At 42.7% G+C, this 20,456-nt stretch overlaps 1 protein-coding gene across 1 annotated transcript in view; it reads left to right on the top strand.

Moving 5' to 3' along the window:
• CNKSR3 (CNKSR family member 3) overlaps positions 1 to 19,332 on the top strand; it is a 74,381-nt gene extending 55,049 nt beyond the window's left edge. The window contains exons 8-13 of the mRNA XM_025213565.1: positions 5,555 to 5,623; positions 6,431 to 6,577; positions 9,633 to 9,757; positions 11,819 to 12,027; positions 12,550 to 12,639; positions 18,268 to 19,332. Coding sequence (XP_025069350.1) covers positions 5,555 to 5,623; positions 6,431 to 6,577; positions 9,633 to 9,757; positions 11,819 to 12,027; positions 12,550 to 12,639; positions 18,268 to 18,566 — 939 coding nt within the window. The 3' untranslated portion in view covers positions 18,567 to 19,332. The remainder of the gene's footprint in view (positions 1 to 5,554; positions 5,624 to 6,430; positions 6,578 to 9,632; positions 9,758 to 11,818; positions 12,028 to 12,549; positions 12,640 to 18,267) is intronic.
• Positions 19,333 to 20,456: the final 1,124 nt, after the last annotated feature.

The following is a 20,456-nucleotide window of genomic DNA, read 5'->3' as shown; positions in this document are numbered from 1 at the left end:
TATTTCATTCTTATGTTGGCACCCCCCATCTGCCTCCACGTGAGAGAATTCTCTCAGGTTTTCTCTCCAGGTAGAGAAACTTATAAGAGTCATGTGTATAAACATTTGAATGCTGAGGCCCTGATGAGTGGAGAGCTTATAGTGCTGATACTGTGTAGCTGGTGGGGTGCGAGGTGAGGGAAGGCATGCTCTGCAAGCTTCCTTAGTCTGCTGGTGACATCACAGTAGTGCATAGGGAAGCCCTGATTGGCTGATCCTGACTGCTTATAGCCTGTGTTTCCCTGCAGCACAATGTGGGGATTATGAAGGGTGAGGGTTCTGGAGCAGCAGAGTCCAGTGAGTGATATGGTCTACCTGGGGAGAAGCTGGAAGAATGTGTTCTTCTCTTAGAGAGGCTATGGCATGTACAGACATTTGCTGTCCCTGGAGCAGCTCTCCTGGGAATGATGTAACCCTGGTTGTTCCTAGGTTATTTTTGTCCTGGAGTGACCATTTTTATCCTGGGAGAAAAAAACCTAAACATCTGTACACTCATGGTTTCTTCTGGAAGAACAGCGACTCTCCCAGGATAAACTGAATGTATAAGGCCACTTACTTAAGTGCTATGCAAATATACAGTGCAGTGAAGTTTTTTTGGTCAATGACTAGGGCTCCTAGACAATATTGTAATACAGATACGGAGTAGTAGTTTCTTCATATGGATGGTCTGGTTGTTGAAGGGAAGAACTGTGGTGGTGGTATGTGGGTTTTTTTTGTGGTTTTGTTACTGACTAGAAAAGAACTGTGGTGGTTCCAGCTGTATTCTGGCTAAGTCAAAGGCCTGAGATAGATGGGATACAAATCTGTAACTTACTGTTTATAGAGAAAGCTGAAAGCTTTTCTATCTGCCAACTCTTAATCTTATTGGATTGTTTGGCATAACTTGTTCAGCATGGGATCTAAAGTACAGATTGAGTCTACTTGGCAGTGACTTCAACGTTTCACGTGATAAATATGAAAGATTGTAACATTGGCCACTGCCAAGTTGTATATGCATTTCATTTTAAACAAGGCTGAATGTCATGAATAAGATTCTAATGCTACTATAATTTTGAGCATAAAACAGAACTTTGTATCTGACTGAATTTGTAAATAACAATTCCTCTTGAGGAAACTGAATTTTCCTTGGAGAAATTCTAATGGCCAGAAGTAATAATTGGCTAGAGCTACAAGCAATAAATAATTAATCTCTCTTCCCATCTTCCTTATGACAGTGGGTATATTTTAGATTGGTCTAAGTTGTATCTATTTTCTTTGTAGCTTTGACCATTTATTTACTTTATAAAATATCTACTTTTATCTTATGTTAATTAAAATCCATCCAGATGTATTTTACTGCATCAACCCAACTGAGCAGTTCAGGGAAAGCTATACACTGTCTAATTTCAGTCAGTTGACAGGATTTTCGTATTTTTCCTGCCTACTTACGACTTCCTATGTTGTATGAGAGTGCATTTTCCAAAAGCAAATTTTCCATTTTCCTCCGTATTTGCAATAAGAATGGAATTTCAGCTGACACTGGCTATAAAAGTACACTGAGAATTCCCCCAAACAAATTGTTGATCACGTTGCATGATATTCTGGCATCGGTATTACGTGTATAAATTATTTTCCACGCGTGTAATCTTAGCTTCAGAGTTGTCATTAATTGTATTCAGACTCTATACACATCCCTTTGTAGCAGGGCCAGGCCTCAGGGGTGGCTGTGATGCCCCCTGGTGGCCAAACAGCTACTGCCTCATTTCGGTTCTAGGTACCCTCTCTTCTGCTCTCACCTGCCACACTTTTGATGTAATTGTTAAAGGGAAGCTGTTCGAGAGTCCAAGAACATACCCTCATCTTTCCTTGTCAGTACATCTCCTGGGCCCCACTAACCCAAACCTAATCGTTCGGCCAGGAGGGCCCACCTAGTGTATGTGCCTATTCACAGCCTCTGACTTCCCCTACAGCACGCCTCACAGGTATCATGCATCATCACTTTAGTGGGACACTTGTCCCCAAAGTCACTAGGCCGCCTCAGGTCTCGACTCCCTTGTTGGGGCTTTTGCCTTCCAAGCTTCCATCCCTCTATTCTAGCTGGTCCCTTTGCCAAGGCCCACTGTCCCAGACCTTGCTTCTGGGCTGCAGCCCTGGCAGTTTTCTGTCACTCTGGACCTCTGGTCCATGCCTCTTGCTCTGGCCTCCCGGCCCTAGATTTTGCCCTTTTGGGCTGCTGGGCCCCTAGTCTCTACCTTTCTAGGTTGATCTCACCCCCTACTGAGCTACAGGTCCCTGATTCTTGTTCTTCCCCTCTCAGGCTATGAGTTCACCTCTCTTGGGCTAGGGGTTCCTGACCCTGGTTCTCGCTGCTCCTGGGCTATGGGTCTCTAACCCTGGTTCTCCCTCTGCTTGCGCACTGGGCCCCTTGGCTCTCTCTCTGCTGCTCACATAATTTTTTTCAGCCCCACTCTGGGCCAGGCTCAAGGCAGTCGGGGGCCCTTCAGGCAATACTGGGACCTCTAGACCTTTTCTGTAGTCCCAAACCACCGGTTTAGTACAACAAAAAGGGAAAGCAAGTGCTTAACACAAACCATCCCTTCTGAGCAAACAAACATTAAGAAAGGAAAAGCACGCTACCATTTTAAGAGGAAGCCTCCCCCTCGGGGCAGACCCACAAACACCAGAACAGGTCTTACCCCTTGGTTTGCACTGCTCCACTTGGGGCATTATGTTCTGCTTCCAGGTCCCTTAGGTAGTTCCCTCTCCTTCTGGCGTCCATTCCTCAACAAGCTCTCCAGTCTATACTTGCAGTCCCAAATGTAACAGGTTCCCAGGCACGAGCCCAGCCACAGCCACAGTCTTCTCCATGCAGGGCTCCTTCCCTGGTAGCCTGCAGGCTTACCATCAGTTTTACAGCAACAGCTACCTCTCAGCAGAGCTCTTTTCCCTTCTGGCTCTAGGGCTAGACTGACTGTCCTGGCCCAGGCTCTGTCCCTTTCTAGTCATGTGACTTCCCTGAGTTGGCTACAGGTATCCTTTGATTAGGCTTGCTGGCTTTACCTATGGCAGCTTACAGCTGTTGCCTGGATGCTTCAGCAGTGCCTAGCTTCCCCTGCAAGGCTTTCCCTCCAGTTGTATTCTTGCAAAGCATTTAGGTCCGCAACTCAGGGGCAGGTTACAAGTCCCTGAGGCCTGTTCTTTTGAAGCTCCTAATAAGCAGCCTTACCCCATCTGAGGGCCTCCATGCAGTTGTTCCCCCCTTTAAAGTAACAGAAGCCTTATGCTCGTTACACCCTTCAAATAGACATTTACCTGCAAAGAGGAGTGCTATGCATTTAATTTGCAGAAATAGTTACTCTGAGTATCTGGAGCCTCCCTTGTAATCCCAGAATCTTCCCCCATTCCAAGATTGACTCCTGTAGTTCCTTCTAGTAAAGACAATACTTGAGTTCTGATGATGAGGGAGGAAGTTTTTCTAGGCAAACATTCAATTCTGCAGTAGTTTAAAAGGAATTGGCCTATTGTCATGTTAAAGATTTATGGGGGAGGGCTTTGGCTGTAGCATTCTGTATTTATCCTAGCATAAGCACATGTGCTAAACTAGTTTCTCTCTGTCCAGTGTGTGTTGCTAGGGTTTCATCAGAGTTTGCATGTTATACCCACAATTATATTTTTAAATAATTGTGATTAGTTACTGGTGCATGGTACCAGCATTAGATATATCAAAATAAATATTTATATGTTTAAACTGCTTCTTGCTAATGATCCAGCTGAACATGGCATCTGTTTTGAGAATAAATTTATCTTAATGCATTTTTAAATATCTGTATCTCTTACAGGCGATGTGTACACTTGGTGGTGTCCCTTTAAATTGTTTGTTGGCTTGATGCAGGCTAATTTAGGGACTCAACGTGTAGCTATCATTTAAACTATTGTTCAGGGAAGAAAAGTGAAATAGTCCCAACCTGCACTCTTCTTTTCTCTTCTGTCATTTAGGTTTTCTAATCAGATTTGAGGTCAGGAAGGAATTTAACCCCATAGTCAGATTGGTGGGGAGGGGTATGGGGTAAGGGGTTTGTAGCAGGGTGGGGGAAGAAGCCACCTTAGATCTCTCTAGTATATTTTAAGAATCCTTGCAGCAGTTGGACATTGACCACTGTTATCCCCTTGCTTTACCTGAGGCAGGTTAGGATGCTATGCCTTGCGCCTACGTGACAGGGTTGCTTGTGTAGTTTTAGTGACTACACTGCCTAGGTTGAATAAAGACTTGTATGGGATGGTTTGGATAGGGGAAGATCCTCCCTCAGGCAGGCAGTTGGGCTAGATGACCTCCGGAGGTCCATCGCAGCCCTAGTGTTCTATGATTCTGCATTTTTACTGTATTAGAAAAATGAATTAAATGTAGTTATAGTTGAATTAATTTTTAATCCATGGTAAAGAATACCTAATGTGTATAGGTATACATACACATAGTTATGGACATAGTATATCTTTGACCAGTTTTTAAGATCCTCTATGGTTGTCTTCTGTCTACTAAAACCTTTTAATTCAGTGTAGTTCTGTTTTCAATTAAGGACATAAAATAGTATGGGTTTAGAAACTCTTTGTGGCACTTTTCTGTACTACTTTACTGCAGTAGTCATGCTTTTCCCAGCTCCAGTGATTGGATTTCCTTAGCATGAAAAAATCTCCCACTCCCAAATAATTTCACAATTGCCCCATATGTATTTTTTTCTTAAGTTTATGTCACTGTATAACATAGGCACTGACATTTATTTTTGTGGGGCAGGGCCTAAGATGATGTTCATGTGGAAAGTTTTATGCATTTCAGGTGACAGCTAGGGTGGCCATCATAGAGGACATTCCGGTTTTCTGCTATTCTGTCCTCTGTTGACACGAAACTCGGCACCTTTATGTCCTCATAAAGGCGTCGGGTTTCATGTCAATAGAGGACAGAGGACAACCAGACTGTCCTCTATGATGGCCACCCTAGTGACAGCCCTCTTCCCGAGTTAGGCCAGGGCCCCTCAGGCCCTCACATGTTCAGTACCTTTGCTGTATAATCATATTAATAGCAAGCAGCAGAAGTGTTCAGATTTTAGCGGAGGAGTATTTGCCTACATGCTTCCTCACCTGGTTCTTCACCATTCTTGAGCATTCTGTGGGTTTAGGACAATTATTTGTACAGTATTCATGAAAACTCTCTTATACATGGCTCCTGTCCTGAACCACGGTGTGCACACTCTAAAACGGATGGTGAGAGACCTTTTCTGTTATACCCTCCAGTCCCCCTTTTGTGGCGATCAGAGTCCCCACCATATGCTCCATTGTTACTCCCCCAGGAGTTCAAAACAGAATAAAAAATGGTTTGCTTTGCTACCAGCCTCTTAGTCCATGGGGGCTTCTGTGTGAATAGTAGAATGTCAGAATGTAATTACCTTTTTTGTTAATTTTGTTAGACTGAAATTTCAAGCTCTAGTATAACACAAATGTATTAACCTATTGAAACATATGTTGCTGCTTTTCCTTTCTATAGTCTCCTGCTGATAGATCTCAGAAGATCCATGCTGGTGATGAAGTGATCCAGGTTAATCAGCAGACTGTTGTAAGTAATCAGTGGTTCTACCCATCGTTTCCCGAATCTTGTTTGTTTTAGAACATGCTCTTCCCCCAGCTCTGTAAATGAATGACAGTGTGTGGTTTTATCCTTAATGGAATGGGAATTAAAAAGGTGCATTTCAACATGAATTATTCTTTGTCTTCAAATATTTGCAATCCTTGATTGTTATCATGCATTTGTTTTCAATCCAGCCTTATAATATTTTAATAAATGATCCAATTAAAAATATTTCATTTACAGCATAAGAGGCCTGTATAGATGTTAGGAAAACATGCCTACAACCTTTTATTAAAAAATTATGATTTTGTCAAGTACTTTGCGTCATAGAGAGCATTCAGGATTCTCCTTTATTGTAGGAAGGTCTTACGGTTACATTTGTGCTTAACTTTACATGCTTTACACATGAATAGTCCCACTGAATTCAGTGGCTTAAATAGACATGGTATCTCTGTGGGACTCCCTGTATTCTTAATATTGAGCTGTTGCATAAATCCTTAAAGGACTGGAGCCTGATATCACTAAACCATTGGCACTTGAAACTAATATGATATATTTGTAAAAAAGAGACCCAGTAAAGAGGAAAAAAGTTACTTTGAGTCTTGTATCCTTTTATTATTTATTGATTTTATTTGTTTGTATGCTGCCCTCTCCCTGAAAAGGCTCAGCGTGGCTTACAATAAAAACAAGATAAGGCAAAAAGATAAAGATGGGTTCAGCTTTTTTATTTTTTTTAAATTTCATTTATTTTTAATGGAGAAACACACATAACAGGTGAGCTTTATTCTTTTAAAGGTGGGATGGCAGCTAAAAAACCTTGTGGGAAAGTTGCGGGAGAATCCTACTGGTGTTAAACTGCTCCTTAAGAAACGTCCCACGGGCTCTTTTAATTTTACTCCTGCTCCACTGAAGAATCTACGCTGGAAACCACCACTTGTGCAGGTGAGATGTTGTTGGAGGTATTTTACTTGCATATTATTGATTGGGTTATGAATTGTGTGTGCATGTATTTTGGGGAGAGATGATATCCAAATACTCCCCAAATCACTTATTACTGATATCTGGCATTAACAGCCAGTGTAACTAAATCCTTGATGTTTTGGGGGTGCATATTCATGCTCTAAAAAGCGTAAATCTGAATTCTTTGCCACTTAACTCTCACATAGCACCATATCAGATACCAGCTGTTCATTCACCTCAGGTTTATTTTACGTGACTTGGGCCCCTCTGTGTGTTTTATCTATTGTGCAATTACCTTGTTTATTGCACAATAAGTTTAGACTGGCTCCACATGCAAATTAACTATCCCACCTTAAAAAGGTCCAGGTCCATCCAGCTATAAAGTTATTGCTTGGGAATGTGTAATAATTTTATAGCTGGTTTCTATCCAGGTTTAATTTGCACATGTCAGCAGTCTGTGGAGGGGTGGCAGCTGCTGTGATCTCCCAGGTGCTGCGGAGCACAACACATCCCTGGGGCTTGGAGATCACAGCCAATGCAGTCTCCTAGCTGCAAGGGTGCGCCATGCATCCCTGCAGCTGGGAGACCACAACAGCACCTCACAGCTGCAAGGGCTGAGAGGGCTGATGGGGCTCTCTGTCCCAGCTGCTATGGGGCATAGCTGGGACAGAGAATCCTTGCACCTGATAGTGCTCTTGGTCCTGGCTGTACCACATACAGCTAGGACCAAGAGTCCCAGGCCTGATGGGACTTTGAGTCCAAGCTGTGGCAAATGAGGTGTAGGACTCTTGGTCCTGGTTGCATGTGTGGCACAGCTGGGACTGAGAGCCCTGTCAGGCACAGGACTTTGTGTCCTGGCTGCCCCTCACCCTCTGGTTGGGAGCCTCCTCAACAAAGGGGACTTCCAAGCCATGGGAGCCTGCTTCTTGCCAATGCAGTGGGAGCCTGAGATCAGGCTCCCCCTCTACTGGTAGTAAGGTGCAGTTGGATCTAATGTGTGATCCCACAGTTGTACCTCCTGCTATGCATATGTGGCATGTCAGGAGGCGTGATTGTGTAGATCACACGTTAGATCCAATCACATATTTACCTGCACCTGTAGAGGGGGCCTTGGTGTAGCATGTTAATGTGTGTAGGACTTACTAGTTTAACTGAAAATGTTCAGTCCAAAGTTCCATACGCTTATGTATAATAAACAAATGTATCCAACGTGGCAAACTAAACCCCTCCAAAATTCCTCAGTCTTCAGCCCACCCTCCATTCCAACACTGTGTGACAAGTAGGTTTAAAGGTTGTTCCTTGTGATTCTTTCTTTGCCTGAAGGAAGGAAAGAAGAGCCATTTTGCAGCTTTGCCTAAAGAGCATCAAATCCAGGTTCTGACAAACCAAGGGCTCATTTCAAAGTATAGCATATCCTCTGCAGGCTTGCACTCCTGGAGCAGTTGGTCAGCTGGCCCTGTCATTAAACAGAGTATTTTCCAGGTTGGCTTTTGCTTCCTGTGCAGCCCATCAGCCAGCCCCCACAATAAACAGTCTTAAATAAATAATAAATAAACAAAACCTTTTTGGTCCTGTCCTGGACATGGGGAGCTCTGACCTTCACAACTGTCTGGTCGTCTACATAGCTCAGTTCACTATTGCTACTTCCAGCTTTTCACTGCTCCCATGGCTCTGCTTTCTTGGGTTTTTAATTCCCAGTGTGCCACTCCATCATTAGTTGCCTTCTCTCAGCTGCTGCTCCTCAGCCAGACTAGCTGACTTCTCTCTTAAGTGGATGGGCCAACCTGTTACCAGGTCTCATAGCTTGAGTGCCTTAGATTGCAAAGGACAAAAGAAGCTCTGAGGTGGTTTGAAACCAAAGTATTTAAAGACTTTTCATGTCAATCTGATTTATTTGTGAAGCTTCAATAGAATGGTCTGCATGTTTTGAAGAATATGGATATAAACTGGGCTGCATGCAAAACAGGTTTTTAAGAGAAGGGTTACCTCCTTGCATGCTGGCATCTTCAAAATGGGTTTTATAAGGTGTAGTCTTGGGTTACAGCAATTATTTCTTGCAAGGAAATAATGGATAGTTGTGGACAGGTCCTTATCCAAAGAAAAGAAATGCAGCCTCCTTGTCAAGTTCTTCTGCCCTTGAAGTGGACAAGAATCCAACAAGGCCCTGAGGTAGCGAAACTGAATAACAGAATACAGGGCAAACTTTCAAATGATGCAGATATGTTCTCTGCCTTCTTCCAGGTTTTCCTTTACCTTAAAAACAGCATCTCCCTGTTAGTTGGGTAGAAAGTTTGCTATCACCTAGGTCTCGCTCAAAGACATATTAATGGCTTGGATATTGCGACTGAGGGAATGAATTAAATCCCTCTCATACACTCTACTAACTAATGAGGACTTTTTATGCCTTGAACTATTCCCTACCCCAGGAGTTGTGCACCATATGCTAAATCATTCTCTCAGTGTCTTGTCAATTTACAACTCTGTACTGAGCCACTTACCATACACGGTTAGTTCTGCATAGTGTTGCATTGAAATGTTTTCAACCCCCCCTTTTACCTCAGGCTAATGTACGCTGCATGACTAACTGCATGTTCTAGATTGGGCCCCTTCAGTATAATGAGGACACCGCAACTCTTACAACCTCAGTAACTTGCACAATGCCTGCATATGCCTTGACCAGTTTTACATCCCTAAAATGGAAGGTGTACAAATGCAAGGACAATTACTTACAGCTTTTTGTATATGAAATTGTTAGGAATAATGTAACTAGGGAGGAGCAGAATAATTCTGAAAGTAGTGTACGTTTGTTAATAGGATTTACCTTTACACTTTCTGTGAACTAACAGAATGTGTTCCTTGACATCTTAACATGATGACTCTTATGCAGAGAATTTTTTTTTCAGAAAGTGTGGCTTATTAGTTAAGTGTATATATACATATAGTGACATCACCAGTTATTTTCATGTTGGGTGGTGAGAGAAGCTGGGCAAGGCAACAATTCAGATGTCTTACAGATACTATACTGCTCTAATTTCAGACAAGTCCTCCTCCAACTACAACCCAGTCACCAGAAAGCACCATGGATACCTCACTGAAGAAAGAGAAGCCAGCCATTTTGGACCTTTATATACCTCCCCCACCAGCTGTTCCATATTCTCCTCGGTATGTGAATACCCATGTACTACCGAACAAAAGTCTTTTTTTTTTTTTTTTATAACAGATTTTTCTGAGCTGGCCTGCTTGCAAACTCTGCAGATTAGCTTGAGGAAAACATAGATTTTCCTTGGATGGCTTAAATGCGTAAGCTACTTAAAAAATACAGTACTTCTTATTGTTTGGAGAAACAGTTGTGTACGGTTTTAGAAAATCACTGTGCCACATAGATCAGAATGGCCCAAAGCACATCAGGGAATGCTATGACTTGTAAAACTATAGTGCCTACTAAAAACTGCACTTGTCTTTACATAATTTTTTCTAGTCTTCGATTCTTAAGCATTTTATCAAACTGCTTGGAAGAATTTTAGGAAAGAGCAGAACCTGTATTACATTCAACAGACATGAGAATCATAAAATCCAGGAATACCCAAGATAGCATAAGGGCAGGTCAGTTGGAAGACTATTTTTTTTCTGTGTGAAGAAATCTGTTATAAAATCTAGACTTAATCAAACGAGAGAGAAAGTGATTGAGGTCTTGCTAGTTTTAACTGGTTCCCAGATAGTGGGTTATCTGCCCTGCCTCATTCTTCTATGGTAGCACTCCTGAGCAGCTGCTGGAGGCTCAGCACTACTGGAAATTGGATCATTTGTTTATTTATATACTTATATATCTAGTAGCTTAGTTTAGATGCCTAATTTTTTTAATGATCTGATATTTGCAAATTTAAATGTGTGTGTGCGCCTGCAAACTTGAATGGCTGTTTGTGGACTGGGGTACAGTGTGGTTTATGGAACTGAAACTTTCCTTCTGAGGCAGATGGGGAGAGGAAGTGGTTCACAGAATGGCATTAGTTTTGGTTGTTTAAGAAACATAAGATAAGGAAGGTTTTGGCAGCTGAGATGAGAAGAGGTGGGGGATGCCCATTTGCTTTTTAATTTCCTTTGTTGTCTCTACTCCTTTTTCTTACTTTCCTGTTGGCACATTTCTCTCCTCTCTCCATACTTCTGTCTTCTTTCCTTCGTTATCTGCCGCATTTATTCGTTCCTTGTCTCTTCCCTCTTTCCTTTGTTTTGTTCTGCCTGTCTCCAGCTGTGGCCTTCTGTGGATTAGCACTGTGGTACTTGGGAGGTAGAGGGAAGTGTGGGCATTTACCCAAACTGAGTTAGCACCTGTCCAGGTGTGGTGGTGACATAGCTTGCAACGTTTCTCCGTGGGTGACTGTCTCTGAATTCCTGCCTCTTGATCTTTATGGAGGGTTGTATAGAATTAGATGAGCAGATCTGATGGAAGTGGTGGCCACCAAGGTATGGACTCTGAGCCAGCTGTTAATGTTGCTGGCTTGTCTGGCTGGCTTTTCCTTCAGGTGATCTGATCAAGTGCCAAAACAAGAAGTGGGACAAATACCCATTGTGAGGTGGCTTTTCTTTTTCTTTAGAATTAATAAGGGCAGAGTCTGAAAACAGGTGATTCTTGCCTTGAGGGACATATGCTCACTCCTGAAAATGAGATTCTTGCACCCAAGAATTGTAGAAATCTCTCTGGATTATTTTTATGAATAAATATTCTAATGGAGTCTTGCTTCTGAAATTGGAGAGAAGCTTACATAAATCATATTAGACCAATATTACATATATAATACCTGAAATGCTGAGCCTTGTAAGTAGGGCTGACCTATATACTGTTACAAAAAAACAGACACACATAAGAAAAAATACTATGGTAACTTGCATTTCTCCTCTTCAAAGGAACCAGGTCAATAAAAATTTTGTCTGTAGAAGTCTCCAAAGAAGCCTCTACTGTTCCTCATATTTTACATGTGTTTAAACTGCTAGCTGACTGTTGGATTTTATTAGGAAGTAGCTATTTATTTCTTTTCTTCCTCTATAAATGTGTTTAAAGACTTGCATGTCCTGGCATACCTTTTTTTCTGCAGCTTTTATGCACCTATTTGCACAGCAGTTATAGTTGGAAGGAAAGTGATTATAGTCTGGAGTGATCATTCTAGACTCATGACTACAGTATTGAAGTGCCTTTTAAACTGCTAACTGAAGCAAATGTCCTTTCAGGGAAGAGAAGGGGAGTAATGTTTACAGAGGAAGTAGTAAACCCAATAAGCTGCTACCTGGTTCCAAGGGTGCAGAATCTCCCAACTCTTTTCTCGATCAGGAGAGTCGAAGGCGAAGGTTTACTATAGCTGATTCTGATCAGCTGCCTGGGTACCCCATGGAAGCAAATATACCACGGACAAAGATGAGGGAAAAAACACCGTCCTATGGTGAGTTTGAGTTTATGCCTCTTTTGTTCGTTGTTATTGAGATCCTAAATGTTGGGTGAGTGTATTTTTATTTTTTTTGTGAACTGCTGGCTGAATTTGGCAGACTTCTTGAGGGTAATCTGAAGGAAATAAAAACATCAATGAAGTTCTGAGTCTGAAACCACTTATTCATTTCACTAAAGTGAAACCCTGTTGAGTCATTACTTTAATGACTGGCATCAAAGCCCAGCTGGATGATATCAGATTTCGGTTTCCCAGTTGTGCAGTTGTTGTAACTTTTGGTGATTATGTTCAATGGAGTTGGAGATAAGCATCTAATGTGGCTGTTATTCCTCATAATCATAATACTTTCTTATTTCATAAGCAGCCTGTCTTTTAAATTATCTTGTATTTCATTTTAAGTACAACCAACCTGATTTCCACCTGTCAAATTGTAAGGATCATATAATGTTAACTTAATGAAGATGTTCTTCTGAAGGGAACAGAACGTTGCCCTTGTAACCTTGCCTGTGTTTTCTTTAGGCAAACCTCGCCCTCTATCAATGCCTGCTGATGGGAGCTGGCTTGGAGCTGCAGAACCCTTCTCTAGGTCTCGAGCACCAGGGAGAAAAGGTGAGAGTGGGAAGGGGAAAGAAACGGAGGATCTGGTCTAGAACTGATGTTTTGAAGATCACATATTCACTATTTTGATGCCATGTTTCTGTTTTAATGGCTTTTATTAAGATTAGGCAGTAGTTAGGGAATGTTTTAACCAAAGAGACAAAGAAGGTGGAGCTACTCAACAGCTACTTTGCATCAGTTTTCACAAAAAATATTATTAAGATGTCAGACACCTAAATAGGGCTGATCTGGATAAGGAAGGGGGCAAGCTGAGGGAGGAGATAACAAAAGTAATGGTCAGAGAGCTTTTGTTGGGTCTGAATGAATTCAAGTCAGCAGGGCAGGATGAGCTTCCTCCCAGGGTCCTGAAAAAACTGGCAGAGGATCAGAACCCTTGGTAATGATCTTCATGAAGTTGTAGGAAACTGGCTAGGCACCAGAGGACTGGAAACGGGCCAGTATAGTGCCCCTCTTTAAAAAAGAAAAGAAGGAGGACCTGGGGAATTACAGACCAATTAGCCTCACCTCAATATCTGGGAAGTTACTGGAGCATATCCTAAGGAAGGCCATTTGCCAGCGTCTGATCAGAACCCTTGGTAATGATCTTCATGAAGTTGTAGGAAACTGGCTAGGCACCAGAGGACTGGAAACGGGCCAGTATAGTGCCCCTCTTTAAAAAAGAAAAGAAGGAGGACCTGGGGAATTACAGACCAATTAGCCTCACCTCAATATCTGGGAAGTTACTGGAGCATATCCTAAGGAAGGCCATTTGCAAGCGTCTGAAGGAGGAAAGGCTGATTGCAACCAGCCAGCATGGATTTATGAAAAACAAATGGTGTCAAACAAACTTGATCTTCTTTGATAAAGTAACTACTTGGGTGGGTGGAGGGAATGCTGTGGATATAGTGTATCCACAGCAACGCTTTTGACACAACCATCTCATAAACAAATTGGAGAAATGTGGGCTGGATAAAACTACTAGAAGGTGATGGCTATAAGCAAAGGGTAATTATTAATGAGTCCTTGTCAGAATGGCAGGAGGTTTTGAGTAGAGTCCCACAGGAGTCTGTTCTGGGCCTAGTGCTGTTCAATGCGTTTCTTAATGACTTGGATTCTGGCATAGAAAGCTTCTTGAGCAAGTTTGTGGATGACATGAAACTGGGAAGGATTGTGAACACATTGGAGGATGCAAGCACAATTCAGAAAGATCTCGATTGATTGGAAAGTTGGGCTAGAGCTTACAGGATGAAATTCCATGTGGACAAATGCAAGGTGCTGCACCTCAGGAAAAATAATCAAAAACACAAATATAAAATGGGTGACACCTAGCTGGATGGCAGTTCTATGGAAAAGGACTTGGGAGCTTGGTAGACTACAGATTCAATATAAGTGTGCAGTGTCATGCAGCTGCACAAAAGGCCAATGTTGTTTTGAGGTACATCAATAGAAGCATTAGGTACAAGGCATGGCAGGTGATAGTGCCTTTCTACTTGGCATTGTTTAGGCCTCATCTGGAGTGTACTGTATGCAGTTCTGGGTTTCACATTTTAAAAAGGATGTGGAGAAGTTAGGAGTCCAGAGGTAGGCAACTAAGATGATAAAGGGCTTGGAAAGCAAGTCATAGAAGGAGAGGCTGAGGGACCTAGGCATGTTCAGCTTGTGGAAAAGGTTCGTAAGAGGTGACATGATAGCAAATATTTGAAGGACTGCCCATAAAGAAGAGGGAAAACTCCTTTGCTCTCTTGCTACAGAGAGGAGGACTTGGACCAATGGCTTGAAGTTGCAGCAAAATAAATTTAGGTTGGATATAAGGAGAATTATCTCTATCTGGAGAGAATAGTGAGGCAGTGGAATAGACTGCCTAGGGAAGTTGTGGACTCTCCGTCACTGGAGGTGGTCAGGATTATAAACTATATTATAAAAAGTGGATTATAAATCAGGTTGGACAGCTACTGGTCGGGGATGATCTAGACGTAGCAATGCCTATCTTCTACCATGAGTATTTCCCATGGTTTTGCTGATTTCTTGTACTCTTCCTCCCTCTTTTTTTCTGCTGTGCATGTCAGGCTGTTTTTAAGTCTCCCCAGAGGCACTAGGTGTTGGATAAAGCCAAGGCTGGGGATTTCAACTGTAGTGTGCTGATTCTCCTTCCAGGAGCAGAGCCAGAGGTTCTTGGCTAGAGGGTCTTGCCCTTCTGCTCAGGGTCAGACCCATCATATTATTTGGGGTCAGGAAGGAATTTTACCCCAGATTGGTATGGACTGGGGCGGGGGGATTGCCTTCCTCTATAGTTGGGGACCTCTTGAGTGTATATTGACAAATTTTATAGAATCAGGACATTGGCTGTCATTGTTCCCCTGCTTTACCTGTGGCAGGTTAGGGTGTTAGGTCTATGTTGTGTCAGGGTTGAGGGTAGTCTTGTGTAGAGTTTAGATCCTGGGAGGACAATTATTTCAGCTGGAGGGCTGCTTAATGAGTTTTGGTGAGCTGTTGAGGGCTGCATGGGTAGCCCTACCCCTTGACAGTAGCTCCACCCCTTAGTTGCCATATCGGGGCTGGAAGTCCCACCTCTGATCCCTGACCTTTGCCACCAGAACACTTTTGGGTGGGGGGTTGTCATAGAACCAGAAAAAGAAGAAAACCAAATCATACACTAAAAGTCAAACACCTACCGTAACATATTTTAATGTTATTACAAAAAATACCTGTTATGATTTGTGTTTGTGTAACTTATATAGAGGTGATTGCATAATAACTCAAAAAGAAAGTGTTACTTTTGTATATTGCGTGTGGGGTGTGGTTGGGGATGGGTGTGTGTGTATGGTGGGGTGGATTATGGGTGGTGGATGGGTGTGTGTGTATGGTGGGGTGGATTTTGTGTGTGGGGTGGGGGTTTGAGGGGTGGGGCTGTGTGGGGGGTATAGTGAATGTTGAGGGGGTGTGTGTATATGTTGGTGGAGGTTGGGGACAGGGTGTGAGTGTGTGAGGTTTGTGGGGTGGAAGGGAGGGCAACAGGCCGGGGCTCAGGCACTGGCACCTGGTGGGGTGCAGCTCCAGCTAGCACTGTGCATGGGGGTGAGGAGCACAGCCTGCCCAGCCACCTCTGTCAGGGGCTTTACGCTGTATGTCTGCAGGTCCCGCACTTGCATGGGGGAAGCCCCGCACTGAAACAGGCTGCCTTACCCACCCCCTGCCACGCTGGTCCCCAGACTCTGTCCCCTGCTTCCCTGTGGAGTCCCCCCAGTGCGACTGGGGGAAGCCATGGGGCTTCCCTTGATGCAAGTGTGGGAGTTGCAGGTGCTCCTGTGATAGAGGCAGCTGGGCAGACTGTGCTCCTCGACCCGTGGGCAGCACTGGCTAGAGCCACACCCTGCCAGGCGCTAGCATCTGCACTGGACACGAGCACCCTGAGCGCCCCACCTATTGCTGCTGGCAGTGGGGGCTGCGTGCCATGTGAGGGAGTGTGTGAGGGGTCTCCCCACCCCCTTCACACCCACTCCCTTCCCAGGTAAGCTACATGCTCCTGTTGCCCCCTGCTCTCCATGCTTTTGCCTAGCTGCAGTTCCATTGACCTGGTCCCCACCCCCCTCCCCTTCCATACCTGCTGCTCCACAGTGAGCTGGAAGCTGGGGAAGCCAAGCAGGTTCCCATGAGGTGGCTGCAGCAGGGGCAGCAGCAGCCCACCCAGAAACTGTGCACTGCTGGGGCTGGGCCCTTCCACCCATGAGGGTAGAAGTGAGGTGCAATAGGATTTGTTGGTGGGGGGGGAGGGGAGAGGAAGAAGTGGGGTGTATGCTTTGGTGCCTTGCTCCTACCCTCATGGGCGGAAAGGCTAGGCAGGGTACAATTCATTGATGGGCACCTTGGGCCAGATGAAAGTGTCTGGTAGGCCATATTTTGCCCACCCCCTGGTTTAGATTATGGTTGTATGGGATGGCTTGGATAGGGATGCTTCTGCCTCAGGCAGGGAGTTGAACTAGGGTGTACTCTGGAGGTTTCTTCCAGCCCTGTTTCTCTATGACTTTTATAATTTTGCACCTGAACTGAAACCTACATTATTCTCTCATGCAATTCAGTTAAGCATTGCAAGTGGGTTGTAATAATTAAGGCTGTTCTTGCTTGTATTCGGCACTACTCTCTGCAAACATTTTTCTTACACTCTCTCCCCATGTCTTTTACATTTGTCTTATGAATGTTGAAGAATAAGCTGTTTCTTGATTAGGGTCTGTTTGTTGAACTGAATTGGGGGCTGTTACTGAAGCAAGCTAGAAACTCTCTGGGAACTACTTTGACTACTGTTACTGTGTTAGTGTCCAACACGAACAGCTTTTGGAGAATGATTTTTTGAGGGTTAGGCATGGAAAGGGATTGCACAAGGTTGAAAAGACAAAAGGAATTGACAGAATTTTTACCCCTCCAGATTCAGTAACTGCTATCAGACAGGTGAGAAATACTTCTGCATTTCCTCTGAAAATACCAATTCAAGAATCAGCAAATATCTGTGAAAAGTCTAAAAAATGTTGGGTCATTACAACCCTTCTAAAATTTTGAAAACTATTTTTCAATTGCTGTTTGGGAAATTCCCATTAGGAGTCTTTTAAGGAAGCTTCTAGAAAATGAAGCAGGCAATTAGCATTTTATAATGTGACATAAATAATTGCTAAACAAAGCAGTGAGTATGCAAGAGCCCATGAATTGGGTCGTTTTAGGAGGTGACAGGTCCTGAAGCAGCATGTACAGAATGGCTGAGATGCTTCGTCTGATGCCAAAGGATGTTGATTCTTGGGTCACATCTCAGTTTAGCATGTTTCCTATTGTTTCTCAAAGGTCAGATAACATAGTGCTGAGGCTAATATAAGAAGCTATGTAGAATACAAAAGCTGATAAGATGATTTGTAACCTGTTCTTTCTCAGTTACAGAAGGTAATAAATATTTCATCATGTTGCAATATGATGCAACTGGAAGCGTGGGAGTTGCTAGGACTTGCTTAATTAGCAAATCTAACAGATGAGCAGCAGGTGGCAGGGCTACTCTTTGATTATACTTTAGGAGGCTTTGAAGTATACCTGATCTGATAACACCCTGTAAGTCGGCAATCAGAAATAAGAAAGTGTTTTAAATTGTATCTGTATACTGTAATTTTATTTCCTGTTTCTAAACTGAACGCATGAAATGTGAGTAAGTGTACGTTTGTTTTCATGGTGTTGAAAGGCAAAACCTCATATTGCTTGAGTAGCATACCATGCATCATCTTAGTTTTAACTTATGTGAAATGTTGCTTGCAAATGTTCCATTTATAGCAACATTGTTCTTTTGTTTTTGGATCCTGCATAACCTTTCTGTCTGCCAAAAATATCTCTTATTGACTGTGTATAGTGCTTAGATCTTGTTGGTGGCAGTCATCACTGCCTGGGTTCTTCTCTTGGATTGGCCACTGATTTGGCTGGGAGAAGGTCATTTAAAACCCTCAGGACCTCAGTTAATACATTTAAAATGGGAATCCCTTACCTTTTTAAGTTAGTTTTGGAATTAGTACTTATGAAGTGCATTGAACCCTTCTGAATAGAATTAAAAAAGATGCAAAATACTGGATTTCAAAGTGGAAAAATAAGTGATTTCATCCTTTATGTTTAACACAGGTGAAGACGTCCTCTGCAGGTACTTCAGTAATGAGAGGATACCACCAATCATTGAAGAAAGTTCTGCCTCCCAGCATCCATTTTCGAAGCCTGTGACTGACAAGCAGTTAATAAGGGGTGCTGACTACATCAGAGGCAGCAGGTGCTTTGTGAATGCAGATCTTCACAACAGCGCAACCATTCCTTTTCAGGAGGAAGGAGCTAAAAAAGCTTCTGTTACGTCACCTACAAAATCTTCCTCCGCAGAGCCCTCGCTACTGGTCAGTTGGATTACAAGACTTAAACTGTTGACTCATTGATTATTGTTAATGGACTATGCTCATCTGTTACCAAGTGCCTTCACTCCTCAGAGTTCTCTGCTTTTTAGCTCCAGTATTATGTAGTGACTGGTGTGATGCTCTTTTTCTGGAGAGCACTACATGTCTCCTCTTCTCTGTGATTTTTGGTGGCTCTAACTTACTGGATCAGAAAGGGTTTGTTCACATGAAGAGGAAAAATAAAGATCTTGTTTCTCTACCTGCCCCAGAATTGAGGGAATTTAATTGTTGGAAATGTAAGGCTCCAGTGATTTCAGAGGCCACATCTGACCTGAAATCTGTATGACCTTTGCAGAAGCAATCATTGCATTACAATGAGGCCCAGTAGCACTTCAGTTACTAGAATGCTCTGATGCTTTTCAGACTACTGGTGTGCAGAATATGTAGGCTGAGCAAAAATCCCGAGCTGCTCTCCTAACCAGGAAAGCCAAGAGGGGGGAAAAAACTTTTGTACAAGAATGTGGGGCTGTAGCAAGTCTTGCAGCAGCTTTAACCTCGTAAGGAATAAACAGTAGCTTCTCTATGTGCTCTCTGAAATCCAGGGAACTGCATTAGGAATTTATTAAATCTGGTTTATAATCCAATTATTGAGTTCTCAGTACAGGTAAATTAGTGCTCTCTATTGCAGTGGTTCTCAACCTTTTCTGTACCAGGACCTATTTGTAAACATCGATGGCCAGTCCTGACCCAGTGCCCCTCACTCCTGACCTGCTGCCCCTTACCCCCAGGCTCTAGCCCCCAGTGTGTGGGTAAGGAGGTGGGTGTGTGGGGCTCCCAAGAAGCCCCTTGCAGGCTGGAGCTCTGCCAGCCTGCAAGGGTAAGGCCACGGTTTCCCATGTTTTTCTCCTTTAAAGGAGAATCCATTTTTAAAGTTTGTTTATTCATTTTTAAAGTTTGTTCGGGATCCTTTTGTATACTCTTGCGACCCACATTTGGGTCATGACCCATGGGTTGAGAAACATTGCTCTATTGCAGCAGTGTTCATTCATAAAGACATGGATAGCTACCACATGACAAGGAGATGCATCTGTAGAGATGGTAAAAAAAAAAAAAAAAAAATAAAAAAAATTTCCCCTTAATTGTTAAGAATGATTTGCTGTTAACCAAAGTATTCTTTTAAAAATGAACCCTGTGAGGTTTATGCAACCTCTACAGTGGTTCAGTTTTTGAACTGATTAATATGTGTTTTTATAAAAAAAAATGTGCTATGATAAATTACAACTATAAAGACACCTTCCTGTTTTATATGTAGCTCAGTTTTTTCAGCCTCAGAATTTAAGTAGCATTGGTATTGGAAGAGGGAAAAACTTGTAAAAATATTAGGATATTAAATGATCATTGTTTAAGACTGAATGTATAAAAATTATTAGTATGCAAAAGTGTGTTTAAGATAATTTAAGTGTTAAATATAGCTGTACATATTTTTTAATGATATGTAGTTTGTATTTTCTTGTTTACAACACCACTCACTAATTCAGTGCAAAAGAAAAACATCCTGTTGTGTTCTGCACTCTGAGATGAGCAGCCCGAAGTTGCACTGGGTTATCTTAGAATAATGTCAGCCTCTTTTATACCAGAGCTGTTAAAGAAAGGAAGAACAACAGTCTTTTAGTCCTAGTTAACACTGAATTATTTTATATTTGGTTCTGCCCTAGTTCCTGTTATAAAATTCCATGGTTTTACCTATTAATATTTAACCATCTTTTACGCAACAACAAAGTTTTTTAATTCTCTTACAGGTGCCAATATAGAGCATGTGTTAAATTCAGATCTCTGGTTAACTAATGCTAAATTGGACATCAGTGGTGACCTAAATCAGGGGTGAGATTGGCTCCAGAATACTGCATTTACTTGAATATAAGACAAGTCCTT

Source organism: Alligator sinensis, unplaced genomic scaffold (assembly GCF_000455745.1).
Source record: "Alligator sinensis unplaced genomic scaffold, ASM45574v1 scaffold1093_1, whole genome shotgun sequence".
NCBI classification, from domain to species: Eukaryota; Metazoa; Chordata; order Crocodylia; family Alligatoridae; genus Alligator; species Alligator sinensis.
The sequence above is the reverse complement of the archived record's forward strand: the minus strand, read 5'-3'. Positions and strand labels throughout refer to the sequence as shown.